The 16,343-nt window shown below is 34.6% G+C and overlaps 3 protein-coding genes across 7 annotated transcripts in view; 2 read left to right on the forward strand and 1 right to left on the reverse strand.

The window, feature by feature from the left end:
• Positions 1–6,307, reverse strand: part of LOC111447570 (O-fucosyltransferase 29-like) — a 12,054-nt gene extending 5,747 nt beyond the window's left edge. The window contains exons 1-6 of the mRNA XM_023086806.1: positions 5,520–6,307; positions 5,304–5,394; positions 4,228–4,304; positions 3,365–3,453; positions 3,081–3,270; positions 2,594–2,775 (exon numbers count right to left, since the gene is read on the reverse strand). Coding sequence (XP_022942574.1) covers positions 2,594–2,775; positions 3,081–3,270; positions 3,365–3,453; positions 4,228–4,304; positions 5,304–5,394; positions 5,520–5,792 — 902 coding nt within the window. The 5' untranslated portion in view covers positions 5,793–6,307. The remainder of the gene's footprint in view (positions 1–2,593; positions 2,776–3,080; positions 3,271–3,364; positions 3,454–4,227; positions 4,305–5,303; positions 5,395–5,519) is intronic.
• Positions 6,308–10,399: 4,092 nt separating this feature from the next.
• Positions 10,400–13,020, forward strand: LOC111444048. 4 transcript variants are annotated; one of them, XR_002710662.1, is made up of 4 exons: positions 10,400–10,623; positions 10,740–10,921; positions 11,458–11,546; positions 12,602–13,020. XR_002710662.1 is itself a non-coding variant. In XM_023082088.1 (4 exons), the coding sequence occupies exons 1-3, from the start codon at positions 10,469–10,471 to the stop codon at positions 12,158–12,160; spliced, it is 294 nt and encodes a 97-aa protein (XP_022937856.1). In that variant the 5' UTR covers positions 10,400–10,468; the 3' UTR covers positions 12,161–12,182; positions 12,602–13,020. The 4 variants fall into 4 exon arrangements, 2 of the variants coding, with proteins under 2 accessions (XP_022937856.1, XP_022937781.1); XR_002710658.1 differs by having other exon boundaries at positions 10,740–10,858; XM_023082088.1 differs by lacking the exon at positions 11,458–11,546 and adding an exon at positions 12,141–12,182 and having other exon boundaries at positions 10,740–10,858.
• Positions 13,021–14,351: 1,331 nt separating this feature from the next.
• LOC111443917 (WAT1-related protein At5g47470-like) lies at positions 14,352–16,343 on the forward strand. Of its 2 annotated transcripts, XM_023081889.1 has the most exons (8): positions 14,352–14,736; positions 14,837–14,902; positions 14,984–15,100; positions 15,176–15,404; positions 15,489–15,650; positions 15,747–15,898; positions 16,001–16,092; positions 16,264–16,343. In XM_023081889.1, exons 1-8 carry the CDS (start codon positions 14,564–14,566, stop codon positions 16,269–16,271), a joined length of 999 nt encoding a protein of 332 aa, XP_022937657.1. In that variant the 5' UTR covers positions 14,352–14,563; the 3' UTR covers positions 16,272–16,343. The 2 variants fall into 2 exon arrangements, with proteins under 2 accessions (XP_022937657.1, XP_022937578.1); XM_023081810.1 differs by lacking the exon at positions 16,264–16,343 and having other exon boundaries at positions 16,001–16,250.

Raw genomic sequence — 16,343 nt, forward strand, 5'->3', positions numbered from 1 at the left:
CCCCCCCCCCCCCCCCCCTAAAAAAAAAAAAGAAAAACTCACCATTTCCTTGGGAATAGTTGTTTAAATGTCATATCTTCAACAAAAATTACTTCCTTCTCTCTCCAAAAATAGAAAAACGCATGATAAGAGAAAGATTCTAAGCAATATCAATCCACTAAGATTTCAAAAAATATTGGACTAAAAACTAATAACTTGATTTGAACAGACAGAAAAACAAATTCTGCCAATGAATGTAGACTAGAAAACCAGGCTACAAAACAAGTTTCTATGGTTGTACCACTCTCGATATGCACTGCATAGAATTTTCTTCCTAGCCAAAAACTCATGTTATAGAAGTTGTCCCTTCGGGCATTGCAATACTCTAACTAGACAGAGAAAGATTCTTACTGGGGAGCAAGACTTTGCATTTTCTGGATGATAGTTCCTTGCTTAAGTTCGACTTCTGAGTAAACTCCTTCTGGGCAAAAGTATCAACAGGAGCATCAGGTACGCTAATATTAACAGATCTTCACATCTGCAAACAACCAAAGGATCCACTTCTGGGAAGACAATTGGGTAGGAGATAGCTCTTTAGCAAAAACGCAGTCTCTTTAAAGAAAGAGTCTTCTGTTGCAGAATGTTTGGACAACATTGATTAAACTTGGAATTTAGGCCTCAGAATAGGTATTTTTTACTGGGAACTTCACAATAAGAGACAGGTTATCAGAAGGATTGAACCCTTTCGAACGGGTTGGTACAGATAAAATTAGATAGAGTATAGACCCATCTGTTGTGTTCTCTAGTAAATTTGCCTTCCTCCACACCAGGAAAAGCAGTGGATTGAAAGGTCCTTTGAAAACTTAATTTGGAAGTTTAAAGTTCCAAAGTCGGTGAAATTATTTCTTTGGACCGGTAGCTATAGAAATTTGAACATGACTGAAACGCTGCAAAGAAAATCCCCAAATTGGCCCTCTCCCCCTCAATGTGTCGTTTGTGATTGGATGACTGAGTGTTTGAGAGGCACATCTTTTCGGGGAAAAGCTAAAATTTTGTGGTGTTGGACATAGAGAGCTCTCCTTTGGCTCACGTGAAAAGAAAGAAGCCAGTGGATCTTTGAAGAAAAATCAGTTGAAGTGGATATTTTTTGAGCTAATGTACCATATACAATTTGTTGGTGGATTTCAAACCACAAAAGATTATTTTGTAATTAATCTTCTCAGAATATCTTCAAATGGGAAGGCTTTCTTGTACATAGCTCTTTGTGGGGTGGGGGTCCTCTTCCCTGGCCCTTGGGTTGTTCTTTTTGCGATTAAAACAAGTGCTTGTCGCTTTAAAAAATGATCCAGGGTGTGTATTGAAGAGTAATGACGAAAATTTTATTTTCTCTTGATGGTTTCTTAAGAGATCCATACTGAAGATTCTTCCTTGATGTTTTGCGGGTTTTGGAAGGTTTTGAAGGGCTTGCATTAGTCTAATAACTCTTTCAATGCAAGAAGTGTTTCTTTACTGCGGAGCTATAATTTTGTTTGTTTTGCTAGTTGTTTTTCGTTGTTCTATTCTCGTGTATTTTTAGGCTTATTTCTTCTTGTATTGTCTTTTTTTGTTCCCATTGGGAACTTGTATCCTTGAACTTTTTCCTTCCTTTTTATACGTTAATGAAAAGTTTTCTTTTTTTATTATTATTATTATTTATTTTTTTTTGTTAACAAAAATTAATGAAGATAGAATCCTCCAACAACTTCACATAAAAGAAATGCATTCATTGACAAAGATCTAGAGGAGGAAATTTACATGAATTCTTATAACAGGGCAAGCAAACAAAAGTAGAAAGTACGCTCACTTAAAAATCCTTTATGATTCTTTCGGGTGGAATCTGTGTTGTGCTGCGTCAGTTAAGCAACAGAAGCTTTCCAAAACCTAGGGGCCATTCTAAAGGTGGATGTAATTCAGTGTTCTCCCCAGACGTTTGTGTGATGCGCAAAAGAAATGGGGAGTCTATCAATCATCTTTCCATTCATTGCTCATTTTTTTAGGAAGGCTTGGTAAATTTCATTCACGTAAGAATAAAATGATTATAGCTTCTCATCCAAGAAAACGTCTACAGAACAATAGTTTTTTAATCCAATTCAACCAACTATTGCTCAAAGATCAGTAATCATCTACCTCCAAACTGTATAAAATCCCATCATAAAAAAGCAAAAGGGGAAAATATCAAAATTATTTATCACGCCAGAAATCCTCAGCTACTCAAAGAATGACACTAAAACAACATATGTCACAGTTCACTTCCCATTTTCTCACAGTATCTGTAGCAAGGGCCAAGTTTTGTCTTTTTCCGTTGGTTTTTCTTTTCTTTCTTTCTTTCTTTCTTTTTTTTTTTTTTTTTTTTTAACTAGAAACGGAGACATTCAAGAGATCAATGAAACACACAATCATAGCCCTCCAATCAGCCAAAATATCATTGAGAGAATAAACGAGTGCCAAGTTTCTATAAAATAATTGCTAGAAGACCAATGCTGCAAATACAGGGCAACAATAGTAGGAAGAAGTGCTAAGTAACATTTTGCAAAATATAGGAACAAAATTCTGAATAGAGTAAGTAAGAGTAAACCTCAAGTGAATGGCAATGTAACGTTTTGCCATATTTCTCATTCTCTTCACAAGTCTGTGACCGAGATCTTCTATAGGTTTTACGAATCTCAAAGCATGATAATTAGCCCGACAACGCAACTTCTGTAGCTCTTCATCAAGCATATTTGAAAGTCTATAATCAAACTTTGTCAACTGAACAACCTGCAAATTTACATCAATGAATTTCACCCCTTTGGAAATGACCTCAAACTGAAATTCAACATGGCAAGAGATAATCTGCAACACTGATATTTTATTGTCACCACAATAAAATTCCAACACTAGTACCTCATGGTTGAAAGCATGTGGCTTTTAAAAAGAAATATCTTGAAGTGGCATGCACAAAATTACTTGTCAAAGACAATGTACGTAACAATTACTTACACTAAAAATTATAATTAAAAAAGATACTTTTTAAAGAAAAAAAGCTCTGAATGCATCAGCAAAATGTTGGAGAATGGCCTTACACGTCTCCTTAAAAGTATAGGCAAAACTTGATCAAGATAGTATTCAGGCTCTGACTTTCTAGGGACACGCATAGTATAGGGAGGTTTCTCCATGGCACGCATGACTTTATCGGGAACTCTTTTCACAATAGTCACATCTTTTGAGAGGGAGGAAATGAACAGACCAACATCAAAAATGTTGACAAAGTCACTGCATACCAAGACAATTTTGCATTAACAATTACTATAATTAAAAATAGAAAAAGGTTAAAGCTTCAATTCATGGATCATTCATCTTTAATTACCTATCGTCCTTCCAATAGGAATGATGATCTAATTCAGGTACCACAAGTGTAGCATTAAGGATCCGTGCAACTGCCACAGCATCTGTTATCTAAGAAAAAGAAATACATCCACATCAATTCAAAGATAATAAAATTTTTGGAATAATTTAGGAAAATTTTGACGCAAGAATCTTTTGGAACCTGATGTTGATGAACAAAGATGACAACTCAATCATGATAAGGTAAAAGAATTTAGGGCTCGTTAGGTATGAAATCTAGATTTTGTTCTGTGTTTTTTAATTCACTGAGTTCAACACATATATATTTGGTAGACGTGTTTTCAAGAATTGTTTCCAGGTTCTACGATCCAGATAGTGAAAATTCTAAAAACAACATTTATGTTTTCATTGTATTCAGATTTTGAATTTGGAATTTTAAAATGCATAATTATACCAAAAAAGATAAAACTTCAATAAAGATGGTATTTTGTGCTATAAACTCAATTTATTTTTGTTAAGAAAAATGTATAATATAATATATTATAAATTATAAGATATTGTAAAATAATAATTAAAAAAAATTATAACAAAAAAAATATGTACATAAATTAATTAATAATGGTTTAATTCAACCTAATATTTAGTTTTGCAGCTACAACTAGTTTCATGGTATATAAATATATTATAGAACGAATTTTGAATCATTGTTTAAACTGGAATCCAATTTCTAAATCAACAATCTAACACATATTTGAAAACATGAAAAACAACTTTGTTTCATTGATTCCATTTTTAGATTGGCTGACCCTTATATTAGCCATTAGATTTTCCCTTCTACACTCCGACATAAAATTGTAACAGAAAGAAAGAAAGAAAACCACTTACTCCTGTTCTCTGCTGATTCAAGCCTCCACTTGTGGCGATAAGCAAGTAACCATTCGAAGACTTCTCACTAACAGCAGCTGAATTTCAAGTCAAAGTATTAGCGATAAGCAAGTACACTCCGACATCAGATTCTAGACATATCAAAGGAATGAATCATGTAGGCATAAGCAATAAGCAAGTAGCCATTTGAAGACTTCTCACTAACAGCAGCTGAATTTCAAATCACAGTATTAGCGATAAGCAAGTACACTCCAACATCAGATTCTAGACATATCAAAGGAATGAATCATGTAGGCATGCACTGAGAAGTTTGAAGAGTGCCAATTTGGCAGTTAAGCAGAATGCCAACATCCTGACAGGAACTAACCTTTCTTTTGATAAGAAACCAAGATTTCATGGAAAAGAAAGGAAGTAAGGAACTGACTGTCAAATGCTAACCAACTGATTAACTAATTATTATCAACTGAACCAACAACCATGCTATAGATCGAGGAGTCTAAATTCTTAATACAATCCATTCAATTTTAAATTTGAAAAAAAGTATCTAAAGCTAGATGTTCTTTGAAAAAGTTTTGCACAGAAATAGAATTATCCCAATTGTTTGAAGCGCACGACAAAAAGGTTAGCAGGCAGTTAAGTAGTTGCAAAAATATCTAATTAGAGAGGAAGGAAACGTAAATAGACGATTCTTGGTAAGAAGTAGACTTCCTAACATGTTGAACAAAGAGTTTTAAGAACAAAAACTTGGGTGGCATGAAGGTAACCATACAAGAAGAGAAAACATCAGCGTCCTGGTTCTGTTGGTATATTTAACTGGTACCTAATAAAATGAGGAATGAGGATATAATAGAGGTGTTAAGCCAGCACTCCAAAATACCCCACGAAATCAAGAAAAATATAGTCAAGAAGAAATAAAACCTTAACTACAAGCCGTAATAGGAATTTAAGTTTTTGCACTTGACATCTTCAGGTGACCAAAATATTTTGAAATGAGATCACAAAATGTATAAACTATTCAAAATTACAAAAGCAATGCCAAAATCCTACAGAGAGCGAAGGTAACCATGTTAACTTACAACCAAAACGTGGGCTTCTTTTGCTGCATCCATAATAGTTCTTCGAAAGCTTAGACTCCCAGATATTGATCGGCCTATGACGAGCTCCCTCCTGAAAATTCAGATCAATGATGAACTTCAATGAACTGTCGGCCAACAAACCCCCTCTTCTAAAGAGTAAAACCCACACAATTTCCCACAGCATTTAACGTGTAAGGATAAACAAACTACAATTACCAGCGCCGAGTAGAGCCTCTGGTTGACTAAGTGCTGAGAGTACCATTCAAGATCAGAAGCAACATGACCCGTAAACAACGAAATTAAACCTAACGCAAAGAGCATCAAACCACACAACATCGACCATGAAAACGTCGCCTTCCTCTGCGCCGACGTTGATCTCGACAGTACATTCTTGCTACTAACAGCATAACCTTTCCCACTATCCTGCGGCTGTAACAGAGCCAGGTTCCCTGATATCAAGCTAAACCTCCAAGCTTTCAACACGCCCATTCAAACCCACCTCCAGCCTAATTACACAAGCCTAATAACACCAATACCCATACTCGAAATTCCAAATGTTCCGAGTTTACGAAGAATGCGAGAAAGAAAAGAAAAAAAACAAAACAAAAACGTAACCGATTGGGGACGACAATAATGCAAACAATGTTGATGCAAATGCAAATGCAAATGCGAGCGCGAGGACGTGGAAATTAGGGCTCTGTGGCCGTTAAACTTCAAGTAGAAACCCTAGAAATCGTGATCGGCCTGAACAGAGCGTGTGATTGAATCGGAGCAGAGAAAATGGGGAGGAGAAATGGGATTTACAGAGGAGAATTGAAATTGTTGAAGACGAAGAGGAGAGATTAAAGAGACGGAGAGATGAGAGTGAAAATGGCGGAAAGAGAAATGGAGATTTATGCGAAGGCGATCAATGACTGAAAATGGGAAGAAAGAGAGATTTTTTTCAGTCCGGCTAATAAGGAAACCCGATGCCCGATGAAGATCACTCACCTGACTGACGGCAGTCCAATTTTGCCGACGCCCTTCTGGGAGTTTCCGTTTTATATGAGGGCAAATTTGACATTTCATTCTTCTTTTTTATTTTCAATTTCATTTTTTATTAAATTGCAAATTTAGAATTATTCTCTATATTTATTAAATAGTCGAATTATAGAGACGGGACTATTTATAATAATTTTATGATGGTAGGAAAATCTTAATTTCCTTAATTATTCGAATTTATAATTTAATTTAAATTAAGTTTAAATGGCTAGTAAATTAATACATAATAAATGTAAAATTATAAGTTTGGAAGAATAAATTATATTAAATTATATAAAATATCCTTACATAAATTTCAATTATGTCTATAAAGGCGTGTTTAGCAATGTTTTGAAGTGTGGAGCCATACGAAGTCATTGTTATTTTATAATTTTTCTAGAGGCAATTGAGAGACTTTTGTTGAAATACTTTGTTGTGAACACTTTGGTTATAGTGATTGGCTACCACTAGTGGATGCAGGGGAATTTCTTTTCTCAAAACCACGGAAATTTTTGTGTCTCGTTGTTTAATTTATGTTAGTGGGTGTGATCGATCTTGTTTGTGCTTTCGCTACAACAATTTACATCATAGTAATTTAGTTGTGGCATTCCGCCACAACGATTGGGTATCAAAGCATTTTTTGTCATGACATTTCACTGCAACAATTGAGTATTAGAGCATTGAAGGTTGTGGCATTTCGGCACAACAAGTGGTATCAGAGCATTTGAAGGTTGTGGCATCATTACGGCTCAAGAAATGGTATCAAAGCATTTGAAGGTTGTGGCATCGGCGCACAACAAGTGATATCAGAGCATTTTTGTTGTGGCATTCCGCTACAATAATTGGGTATCAAGCATTTGAATGTTGTGGTATTTGAGTACAACAAGTGGTATTAGAGCGTGAGGTTGTGGTATTTGAGGTATTGTGAAAGACTTAACCTCATTGACCACTAAATGTGTTATGATACCAATTATGGTTTATGTAATTCCACGATAAAAAAATACTAATACCCAATTGTTGTAGCGGAAGCGGAAGCAAAATCAACTGTACTCATACACCCACAAACAAAAATTAAAGAAACCTACACAAAGATTTACGTGGTTTCGGAGAGAAGAAATTCTCCTACATCCAAAGGGGGTGGTCAATCACTATAATCAAAATGTTTAGAAGTATATCTCTCGTACTCTCACACTTAAGAATCTCTCTTACAAAAGTTCCTCCCAATTGTCTCTAGCATGTGCTAAATAACAATGACTCCACACCTCAAAACAATGCGTTTATATAAACATATGAATATTAATTAGAATATTAATCAAAATTATTACGAACTAAATGGGAGTTAATAACCAAAATAAATAAGAATATTAATGAAAATGGTTATAAACTAAATGAGACTTAATAACCAAAATAAATGAGAATTATGACCATTAATCTTCGTGACAATTTACATCAATTACAACTTATATCTCAACTATAATTGATCATCTAATAAACAAGTTGTTTATGATCAAATCATAAAATATAAGCTGTAAGGGTTGGGCCAGATTATTGAAGTCTCAAAATCAGCACTTACGGGAACTACTCATTTATACAGCATATGATCATCCTATAAAATAATAGTTTTTTCAATTAACGAACTTATAAAGAGAAATTAAATATTTTGTAGTTTAGTCTTATATAAACTCATTGTATAGAATACTCCTACTCACAAGTCTCCACATGAGTGATTTTGATCAAATTATCAGTAACAATTACAAAGTGAACCAATCAGTAATGTCACCCTGATAAGTCATTTAGTGCCATAAAACTTATTTTGTTGTACCGAAAGCTAATGATCTAAACATGTGGTAAATAGCCTCTACAGAGTTTATAGGTAGGCTGTTTATACTCACTCATGCTACTTTTATGTTTTAGATTGTTTGCAAGTAGTTTTCGTTGGTGGGAGCGCTCAGGAACCATGCGGCTATAGGAAAAATCGTAGATCTATGTCATTTGGGTCTAGTGGTTTTTAACCGTTGTTATGTTTTGAATATCTGAAATTACATTTATCGCAAACTCATACTTACATTTAAATTTTTACGAATTTAATATATTTTGAAATTGAGTACGTTGAAATTCTCCTCTAATACCCATATCTTAAGAATGAAAGAAAAAAAAAACTATAAAGTCCGTGCTTGACAATTTGTAATTTAAACTTCGAAGAACGAGTCATTATAGTTATATAAAATTGTTCGATGCAATACAACCAACTCAAATTCTAACGTTGTTTTGATTTATTTACCTCTATTACAATCACTCAATTTTATTTAAAAAATAAAATATAAAAATGAAAAAAAGAAAAAAAAAACAAACTCAAAATTAAAAATAAAATTTAGACAATCATTAGGAGAATTTCAACCTTTTTCATAAAATTAAAAATAAAAAAATAACAATAATAATAATGACAATTTTCATTCATTAATTTTACTTTTATTTTCATTTAGCTTGAATTTCTAGCTGCCAAACCTTTTCTCACAGCTTTATTTTTTAAAAAGCAAAAGTTAGTCATGATTCTGATTCCTTTAAAAAGATTATGGTGACAATGATCGAAAAACGTCGTGATATAATTTTCATACGAGTTAGAGAATTCAACGAGAAATGTCAGTATTAATTTTTGTCATGGTTTGTCTAATGAGTCCCGAACCAAGTTCGAGCAATGGGCGAGCTAGGTCTCTAGTGGAATACGCCATAATTATTGGATACGTTGTGTTTTACCTTGTTTATGTTGTCAACCTCGAAGATCAAGGGAAGATCCTACGTAACTACAAAGATTTCCAAAAATTAATATTTTTTTATTTAAATTACGAGAAAAATAATCACAAATATATTTAATGAAAACAAGTGTAGATAGTGTCATAGTCGCATTCATGACAATATAGTCAAATATAAAATTTAAAATTTAATATAGTCAAATATTTCAAATATATATTCTTTTTATAGTTATTTAATTTTATATGAATGGAAATGTCATTTTTTTTTTCGGGTCTTAAAGTAAATAATAATAATAATAACAACAACAATATCAACAGATATGCTACATCAACAATATTTAAGACGGATATAGGTCAAGGTAAAACGAATAAGTATTCTGACAGCGTAGTTAAGAACATGTTTGAGAGTAATTTTGAAATAATTAAAATTATTTTTCATGTGATAACTTTTTTTTAAACATATCTGTAATTATTTAAAATAGAGATATTTACGAGCGAGGATGGGAAGTCTTCCCCGTCCCCAATCCTACCGCCTATTTCATTTCCTATCTTTGTCACTTATTTTTTCATAATTTTTTTTTATTTCTCGAGGTATTTTAAAGTTTTATTTATCAATATAATATTTATTAAAAATTTCAATACATTTCATGAGCAAATATAAACATAATTTAAAAATTCAAATGTTAATATTAGGCACGTTAGCAATTAAAAAAACCCAAATCATAATCTGTAGTTTAAATATTACCACTAGAGTCAAAATTAATTATTTTTTTTTCAATATAGCAAAAAAAAAAATGTTTATATATATATATATATATATATATATATATATATATATATTCAATTTGGGATGAGCTTACTACTTAGATGTTTTCAGCAGTTATCCGCTCCACACTTGGTTACTCAGCATTTACCGTGGGCACAATAACTGGTAAACCAGAGGTGCGTCCTTCCCGGTCCTCTCGTACTAGGAAAAGGTTCTCTCAATACTCTAACGCCCACATCAAATATGGATCAAACTGTGTCACGGACGTTCTAAACCAAGCTCACGTAGAACAATGATATAATAAAAAAATGTTCTTCATTCTCTGTCATTCGTGTCGAAACAAATCCTAATTCTATTAATTTTGAGTAAGTCTACTAGAGTAGAATCAACATCTCTAACTCAAAAAAAATTTATTCATATGAAAATTGAATTAATATTAGCCATATAAAACAAAATGGTTTCAGGGCCTTGAATGTAAAGCCCAATTGAAGGCGACTCAGCCCAGCCCATTTATCTCTCTGAAAAAAATAATAATAAATCAAATTTATTTTATAACAGTTCTAAAACCCTTAACCCCTTTCAGCTCAGTCGTGTCCAGTAGAATTTCCAGATCTCCTCTTTTTTCTTTCATGGCTTCTGCTTGCCGAAGAATTGCGAGCAGAATCTCCCAATCTTCCTTCAGAACACTTCTCCGTACAAATTCTCCGGCCAAATCTCCATCTTCTTCGTTCCCTCTGCCGCCTAAATCCTCTGCACCTTCCGTTAGCCGATTCTCTCTCGCCAGGTATTTCTCTTTATCCTTTTATTTCTCCTTGTTTCTGTACATTATGTCGCTGCACTTGGTCCACTTTTCTTGCTTGTTTTCATTTTGATTTTTCTGATTGGTTCTACTACTGCTAGGTCTCCGTCGGAGCTGGGATGCGTTCAATCGCTTTTGCCTTTTCACAACGCGGTTGCTGGAGCGAGAATGATTTCCTGTCTGAGCACAAATTCGAGGAGTTGTCGTGCGCTTTCTCAGGGTACTACTCTCTGCTGACCCTCTCCTGGTCTCTAACATGAAATATTCTACTTTCTTTTGAATTGTGAGTAGCTTTTTTATGTATTACCTGTAGACTTTTCCTTTTCTTGCTCTGCAATTGTATGTCAGTATTTTTGTGATGGCATCTTCTGATTTTTGTTGTAGTTTTCATTGGTGCATTGCTCCGCAAATCGTGCACATTGTATGTGAAGTATCAACCATGTTCCATGATCTTACGATTTGATGTTTTTTTTTTTTTGACGTCCTTTCTGGCATAAATTGGTACAATTATAGTTTAGAAGTTTAGAGTACTGGATTGCTACTGATGCTTTAGGAAGATTTTGGTCAACTTGTATAAAAATGGAAGTCGAACTGAAGCTAGATCGTTTAAGTTGACCATCCCAGGAAGAGAAACCATCCTAGTTTTGGTTCTCCCTTTTTTGGTTTCTTTCTTTGTTGGTTTCAACTTTTGTACCCCAGTTCAACTGGTCTTTATCTCGAGTAAAATTAATTACTAGAACGATAAGGAGAGAATGAATGGAATGACTTTGGTTCTTGACTGGGGACCTTGAAACTGACTGGAGTATTTGGTTCCTGCAGGCACATAATATCAATTGTCAATATGCTTGAAAGAAATAGATTGGAAGTTTGTGGAGCTTTCCTATTATGGTGCAGTGTATCGATATCAAGTATGAAACTAATTATCTCATAGTAGTCCTAAAATGTCGAAGATATTCAAATTCCTATTATTATAACTTGCAAGGAACTAATGATCTGTCAGCGGTGGCTAGTTACCACTTTTAATTACCGTATAAAAAATGGAACTGTTACATACTCTCTATTCAGCAGTAGTCATTTCCTGAATCTTTAAATCTTAAGAGTCTCCTATGGAAAACTTTTGACTTGAAAAGTCAGTTACCAAATTTAAGAGAACGGAATGACAGATTGGGTTCCCCCATAAATCAGCTTTGTGTCTGCAATCTAGTTCTCATCATCCTGAAGAAACTATCTCGAAAAGAATCTATTCAGTTCTCATGGAGTTCATGATGTTAGAATAAGGGGATGATCCAGTCTATAGTTTTAGTTAATTCCGTTATATGAACTAACCGTTGTTTGTTTTATGAACGGCATCATTTTTGCTTACAATAATTGTGTGTAGCGAGCTTAAAAGATCGTACCTTCGAAGTTATAGCTCACAAATACTCTTATGATTGTTCTTATCATTCAACCCATTAATTTCTTTTATCAAATAATCTATATGACATAACTTCTCATTGCCCCAGATGCATTTGATGGTACGTGAGACATATTTGCTGTTTTTGAAGGTGGGCCAGTCACGCTATACTTCACTAATCTAGAAATGTCACTTTTGAGTGATGTGTAAGGGTTCCATAGATGTTAGTTCTTGGTGCCTTTGGTTTGCCTAATGTACATGTAACGATGCCCATATCATACTCCTTTAGTTATGTGCCAAGCAAACCTTGACTATTCTCGTAACTAATCTTACGGGACGACTATCTAACTCGAGAAAAATCCATATTACTTAAGATCATGTATCAGTTGGCATTGTTGACAATAATTTATGGATTGTTTTTGTTACTGTAGAACTAGATTGCCGCATCAGTTTTCTTGAATGAGATATGAAATGAATCATATTGCATTTTGGACTCCATTCCTGCTCTAGCTATTACTTACATTCGTAGCATATCTTCCTTATTTTTGTACTTGTATTCTGTGGCTGCAGAGCTAGGTTTATCCGTTCCAAGGTGACTTAATTGGGCAGATCACTGCAGTGACAAAGGGATGTCAGCAATGGCTTAGTGGATTTCTTTTAAGTACTGTGACCAATTCTGCTCAATTTGTTTAACTAATTTTGATTATTCCATATTCAGAGTTGAAATAAGAATATAGTGATTCTAGTTCTCATGGCAACTCAGAAAACAATATTTTTCGCCATTGTTGTGGGTCATAAATGTTTGATCTTTGTCATAGATATGTATGTTTCTTATTTATTGAGATGCACATCATATTATTTTCTTTTGGCTTCCATGGAACAATATATCTTGTAAACAAATGGCGGCTGTTTTTCTTACTACTAGAACAAGCAAGCCTACAAAATGAGGAATGACACACTTTGTACTATGAGCTTAAGAGATTATAACACCAAGGGTTGGGAAATTTTGCATTGAAATCTTGTACAATCATTGTCATTCATGATCTTAGTTCTGTTAATGGGTTCCTTTTAAATTCATCAATGTCATCTGTATGGGAAATCTTCAAAGCTTATGCAAAAGGAAAAAGAATCTATAATCATCTGCAGCTCCCAATTTGATTACTTTCTGCTACCTCTGCCTGTTTTAAATCCCTACGAGCAACACAGGCACCCTAAAGAGCCCACGAAACCGATCCGATCCACTCGAACCACACTCTGGTTTGTGTATTTGCCTTTTCTATATACATCCCCGCTTTGTCCCATCGGCCCAACCATAGTTCAACAATACTCAGTAGTTGGTTTGATACCATAATCCTCAATTGGTTGTTTGTTTGTTTGAAGTACTGCATCATGATCTGATCTCCCATTGGTAGAATGCTTAGAAATGTGATGCTATCAGGTTTTACATCTTTCATCTAATGCCATTTAGTAACATGCTAAGAAATGTGATGCTATCAGGTTTTACATCTTTCATCCATTGGCATTTAGTAGAATGCTAATAAATGTGATGCTATCAGGTTTTACATCTTTGGCCACGTGTATAGATCAACAGACCCACTCAAATGCTTGAAAATGTGAATAGATGGTGCATTCTAAGATGAAGTATTTGGCCCATCCATCTTTGGTAGAATATCTACATCATCTTCAATATTCCTAATTGAGCCAAACCATTTATTAGTTCATTGTATAATTTTGTTAACTAAATTACGAACACGTCAAGAAATTACATGACCTTACATATCATGATTAGGGATGTTCATTTAAGTGCTTCAAACGAGTTGGGAATTCCTATTTAAACTGAGAATAAGGAGATAGTGGGAGAAAATTTCTCTCTATTAACTAAGCAGGGTCTTTGTCCCCATCTTCGTCCCTAACCCTAACCTTACCTAAATCCTCACTCTGTGTTACTCATTTTTTATGTCCAACATTATATTATATTTTTTCTTCTAGAATATTATTCGATATTTTTTTAACATGGAATAGATATTTTTTTTAGAATATATATTAGATGAAAAAGAATTATTAGTATAAGAAATCTCTATCTTCCTCCTTACAATATAAAATGAGAATTTCATGAGATAAGAATTAATTATAGTCGGTCGAGAAGAGACTAAGACTACTAATTATTGGTCGAAAAGAGACTAAGACTACTAATTATAGTTCGTCAACCCGTAGAGAATATAGGTAACAAAAAAAAGCTCAAATGGGTGAGAAGCAAATTCAATTCAAGCAACAATTCCCAATCCTTTTGGGAGACATTGCTAATATAAGCAAAGAAAACGGACATCCTTGACTGTTAGGAAGAAAACAAAAAGAACAGCAAGGAAAAAGCGAAGAAAATAACTGCAAAAATTGATTGGAAAGCGAAGGCTTTTCAAGAACAAACACAATGAGAAACCATGGAAGAACAGAAAAGGAAGCTTTAAAAAAGCTTACACAGAATTTTCTTCTGTGATTTCTGTTTGGAGGAAAAGAAAAAGAAAGAGAAAATCAATGGAAGACTTCGGTATCATGTCTGGGTTGGTGGCCGTGCAGTTTGTGTATGCAGGGAACTCTGTTTTCATGAGCTTTCTCATGTCTTTAAGCATTGATCCATTAACTCTCATCATCTTCACAACCTTCTTCACTTTTCTCATTGTCTCTCCCGTTGCTGTTTATTTCGAACGGTTCGTCTTCTCTCTCGTTCGATAACGATTTTGTTTTTTTGCTCGAATAAACCACGTTTTAAATGGTTATCAAACGAGGCTTTGTTCACGGGTTTTGCAGGTTGAATTGGCCGACCAAACTTAGTCTAAAGTTGATATCTCAGATTCTTCTCATATCCTTTGGAGGGTAAGCAAGAATTCTCAATTTTCATACCATTTTTAGGTTCTTTAGCTATGAAATGTGCTTGAATTCTTGTAACATTTGCAGGGTTACATTGTTTCAGTCCCTTTTTCTTAAAGGAATTCAGCTAACTTCGCCGTCCGTTGCGACTGCCATGCCGAATCTCGCCCCAGGACTCATTTTTGTTATTGCTTGGATCTTTAGGTACATTGAATTATCCTTCTGTTCATTTTCGAGCTTTTTCGGGTTCGATAATAAGAGACAATTTCATTGATGCAGATTAGAAAAGGTTCGGCTAAGTTGTATCTATAGCAAGATCAAGATTTTAGGTACATTTCTCTGTGTGATAGGCGCATTCACCATGAGTATAATGCACAGCACTTTGTCGGATGCAGCTGCAAATGTCGGATGGCATCCGGCGGATCAAGCGTTTGATGAACAAAAGATCGTCGGTTGCGTGTATCTCGTCTCGGCGGTAGTCGTTTTGTCTAGCGTAGTTGTTCTTCAGGTATGTCAACTATTATTGCACATATCTTGTGACCGATCGACAAGATCCACTTTTCAAGATTTTGAATCATGTGACGATCGACAGGCATCGACACTAGGAGATTTTCCGACACCGATGTCGTTGTGTGCGATAACGTCGCTCCTTGGAGTGCTCATAACCGTAGTTATACACATAGCTCTATATCAGAAACTTGAAATTGGTTGGTCATATCTGAGTGTTGAAAAATTGATAGCCTATTGTGTTCTAGTAAGCAGCATTCAATTCTGTGGTATTTTAAGATCATTCTTAGTACATATTGGATGCATATTGATGTATGTTTTTACAAATGTTGGTGACGAGAAGAGCGGAACCGTTAGCGGGGCTTGCGTGAGCTTCAACGGGTGGGCGATGAAGAAACGAGGGCCCGTTTTGGTGTCGATGTTTAGTCCGATTGGAACCGTTTGCTCACTCGTTCTCTCAGTTTTCACCTTGGGAGAACCCATCAAGATTGGAAGGTAAATTGTTACCGTTTTTCTTCATTGTCGTTATCGTTGTCGCTGTGATCGTGGTTAAGCAAGTGTTTGGAGCATAATGTTGATATTTGGCTATGGTTGCAGCCTTGTTGGTATGTTCCTCATGTTCACCGGGCTCTATTTCGTGCTATGGGCGAAACGGAAGGAAGGTTACGCCAACCGAAACCGCCCCGAGAGTGAGTTCGACATCGACGAGCCTCTTTTAAGTTGAATTTGAATGAAATACATGATATGTTTTGTGTTAGGCATAGAAAGATTCACAGATTTTTGTGTGAAAAAGCTTTAGATTCTGAATGAAACAATTTCAAAATGAAGAGTTCCAACATTTTGATCATTAACTTTTGCAGAAGCTTGATCACCTTTGGATGTTTTGTAAGAAGATCAGTTCAGCAACACATCAGAGTTTTTTTTTTTTTTTTTTTTTTTT

Source organism: Cucurbita moschata, unplaced genomic scaffold (assembly GCF_002738365.1).
Source record: "Cucurbita moschata cultivar Rifu unplaced genomic scaffold, Cmos_1.0 Cmo_Scf00001, whole genome shotgun sequence".
Classification (NCBI taxonomy): domain Eukaryota; kingdom Viridiplantae; phylum Streptophyta; class Magnoliopsida; order Cucurbitales; family Cucurbitaceae; genus Cucurbita; species Cucurbita moschata.